Source organism: Sinocyclocheilus rhinocerous, unplaced genomic scaffold, assembly GCF_001515625.1.
Source record: "Sinocyclocheilus rhinocerous isolate Xijiao unplaced genomic scaffold, SAMN03320098_v1.1 scaffold986, whole genome shotgun sequence".
NCBI classification, from domain to species: domain Eukaryota; kingdom Metazoa; phylum Chordata; class Actinopteri; order Cypriniformes; family Cyprinidae; genus Sinocyclocheilus; species Sinocyclocheilus rhinocerous.
This window is the reverse complement of record NW_015645515.1, coordinates 159,788-162,749: the sequence shown is the minus strand read 5'-3', so window position 1 is coordinate 162,749 and position 2,962 is coordinate 159,788. Positions and strand designations below refer to the sequence as shown.

Genomic DNA, 2,962 nt, shown 5'->3' with positions numbered 1-2,962 from the left:
ATATCAAAGCAAAATGTGTGTGCATGTATGTCTGTGTATGTGTATGTGTATGTGTGTGTCTGTGTGTGTGTGTGCGTGCGTGTGTGCGTATGTGTATGTGTATGTGTCTGTCTGTGTGTCTGTGCGTGCGTGTGTGTGTGTGTGTGTGTGTGTAGGCGAGCATGCGGAGCTGCAGCGGCAGGAGAGTGCAGACAGTCACTCGTTCCAGCAGGGTGATAAGGTCAAGTGTCTGTTGGAAATGGAGATCCTCAGACAGATGCAGGAGGGTCACGGCGGCTGGAACCCAAAAATGGCAGAGGTGAAAAATCAGTTGTATTTTCTTCTTAGTTAATGTTCCTGATCGTCCTGTGCAAGATTTCATCAGGAACTTCATTCCATTTTTCACATTTTCAGTTTGATGCGATCTTAAACTTTTCAGCTGTTTTTTGGGGAAAAAGTAATCTTATCAGTCTCAGTCTTATTTTGTGAAGTGCTTCTGAAGTTGTTGTCAGTGCTTGTGTTTGACTGTGTTGGCAGTACATCTCCAGAATCGGCACCGTGCACAGAATAACGGACCGCGGGGACGTGCGAGTCCAGTACAGTAACAACATCCGCTGGACCTTCCACCCCGGAGCCCTGACCAAGGCAAGCCCATGCCTCACAGAAACACAGAAACCGGCCGCATGCACGAAAACCTTCTTAAGAAATACGTTTCTTCAGATAAATTCAAAGACGTTCGTAAGAATGTTCCTAAGTGCAATTCTTAAAAAGTTCTTAAATATGTGACCCTGGAGCACAAAACCAGTCTTAAAAATCTAAATATTGAGAAAATCACCTTTAAAGTTGTCCAAATTAAGTTCTTAGCAATGCATATTACTAACCAAAAATTAAGTTCTGATATATTTACGGTAGGGCTGGGCGATAAATCGTTAATGATAATTATCGCACGATATAGATTTCCTCGATAAACGATAACAAGAGTTCGATAAATGTTTGATATAATGCGGCAAAGGCGGAACGAAAGAGCGCTAGTCATTTGCGCGCCACTCAGAGCGTTTATCCGTTTGGATCAAAGTTCAAACAGCGGCGCGAGCTTCACAAGAGCAGATGTGTTTACTCGCTGACGCGACACTGAACAGCGCTGTGAGATCCAGTGTGAAGCGCTTGAGTTCAGCGAGGAACACAATAACTGTTTAAAGCCGAATGAAAGCGCTGACAAACAGCAAGAAACAATGTGTGCAATGAGACAGTCAGAAGACTTTTTAATCTACAAATCGCCATCATTTACTATGGATTTACTGTAGTAGCACTAACTGCACCATGGTATTGTGTCAGAAATGTGGGAATTCGTGTCGAATTTTAATATATTATTAATGTAGACATGTATTAAATGTATTGAAGGAGGAGTAATGGAATATAATTAGTATTTTTTGTGATTAAGCTATAGCGTTTATACATTTATAAATGCTTTCTGAGACAAAAAAATGTTAATTAAAATGTAATTAATATTATCAGGCAACACAAACTTGTTTCTTGATTTGAAACAATATTACTCATTACTAGAACATGCAGAACTAAGACATAATTTTTTTCTATTAAGATATTTATTTTGTTAATGACTGGAGAAGTGTAAAGAATTCAGAAACGTGAAAAAAACATTCAAAAAAGTGTTTGTCGTGTTCTGACCATAAAGAATAGTTGAAAACCACAATTAACCGTCTGGTTTTTACAACTTTCACATTGGAGCAAAAATCTGCCTTTTAACTTGAAAGAAATAAAAATGTAACATTTATCGTGATAATTATCAATATCGACTGATATGAAAAAAAAAAATCGATCTTTTTGGCCATATCGCCCAGCCCTAATTTATGTTAGGAAATTTACTAAATATCTTCATGGAACATGATCTTTTTATCTTAATATCCTAATGATTTTTGGCATAAAAGAAAAATCTATAATTTTGACCCATACAATGTATTGTTGGCTATTGCTACAAATATACCCCAGCGACTTAAGACTGCTTTTGTGCTCCAGGGTCACAAATGTTCTTAAGAACATCCTGTTTTTATCTGATTGAATAAATCAGCTTCAGCTCTTGCTGAAGATTCACTGATAAACTAAATGACAAACATTTCAAGGATTGTGTTATCGCACTGCCTGCAGAGTACAGTAATAATCACAACAAGCACGCACGTTATTTTTGTCGTGACTGGCACAAATGCAGCGATCTGTTTCATTCATCTGCGCAGTCTTCTTGCGCTCTCCATGTGTGTGTGTACGCTACTACAGTAAACTCGTCCTGTGTATGGCTGCGTTCATATGCGCTTATACTGCCTTATTTATAGGCTAATATTAAAAACGAGCTTTCTCCCTATCCGAGTCGTTTTTGTAGAGTTGTTACTAGAGCCCGACCGATATGGGTTTTTCGGGGCGATACCGATATTAGGGAGTAAAAAAAGGCAGATATCGATATATCGGCCGATATTCTTTGTGTATATTATAGTACAGTACCAGTCAAAAGTTTGGACAATTTCCCATTTGTGTGTCCAAACATTTGACTGGTACTATATATAGAATACAGTATATACATAAACAGAATATATATACATAAATCATTTTTTGCAATGATCACTCAAATGTGGTGATCAAACACTTCTAATGACGTGACAGAGATACGTAATGGAGGCAGGGCATTTAACAATTTAACAATAAACTTTATTATCCAAAATGAGTCTGACATCAGTGCACTGAACAGTAAAGTTGAAGTTTATTCAACTTTAATTCAATTCAGTTCCATTCAACTTTATTCCTTTTCAAGTTTATTTCACTTCGAAACATTCATTCATGGATTTGCGCTACTGTCTTCACACACAGACGAAAAAAACTAGAGAAGTGTGAAGTGTGACATAATATACCTCTGTAAATAAATACAATATAAATAGGGATGCACCGAAATGAAAATTCTTGGCCGAAGCCAAAACCG

The 2,962-nt window shown here is 37.6% G+C and overlaps 1 protein-coding gene across 1 annotated transcript in view; it reads left to right on the top strand.

Annotated features, from left to right (window-relative positions):
- mib2 (MIB E3 ubiquitin protein ligase 2) overlaps window positions 1-2,962 on the top strand; it is a 52,809-nt gene that overhangs the window by 21,463 nt on the left and 28,384 nt on the right. The window contains exons 6-7 of the mRNA XM_016509600.1: window positions 156-298; window positions 517-624. Of these exons, the coding sequence (XP_016365086.1) occupies window positions 156-298; window positions 517-624 (251 nt within the window). The remainder of the gene's footprint in view (window positions 1-155; window positions 299-516; window positions 625-2,962) is intronic.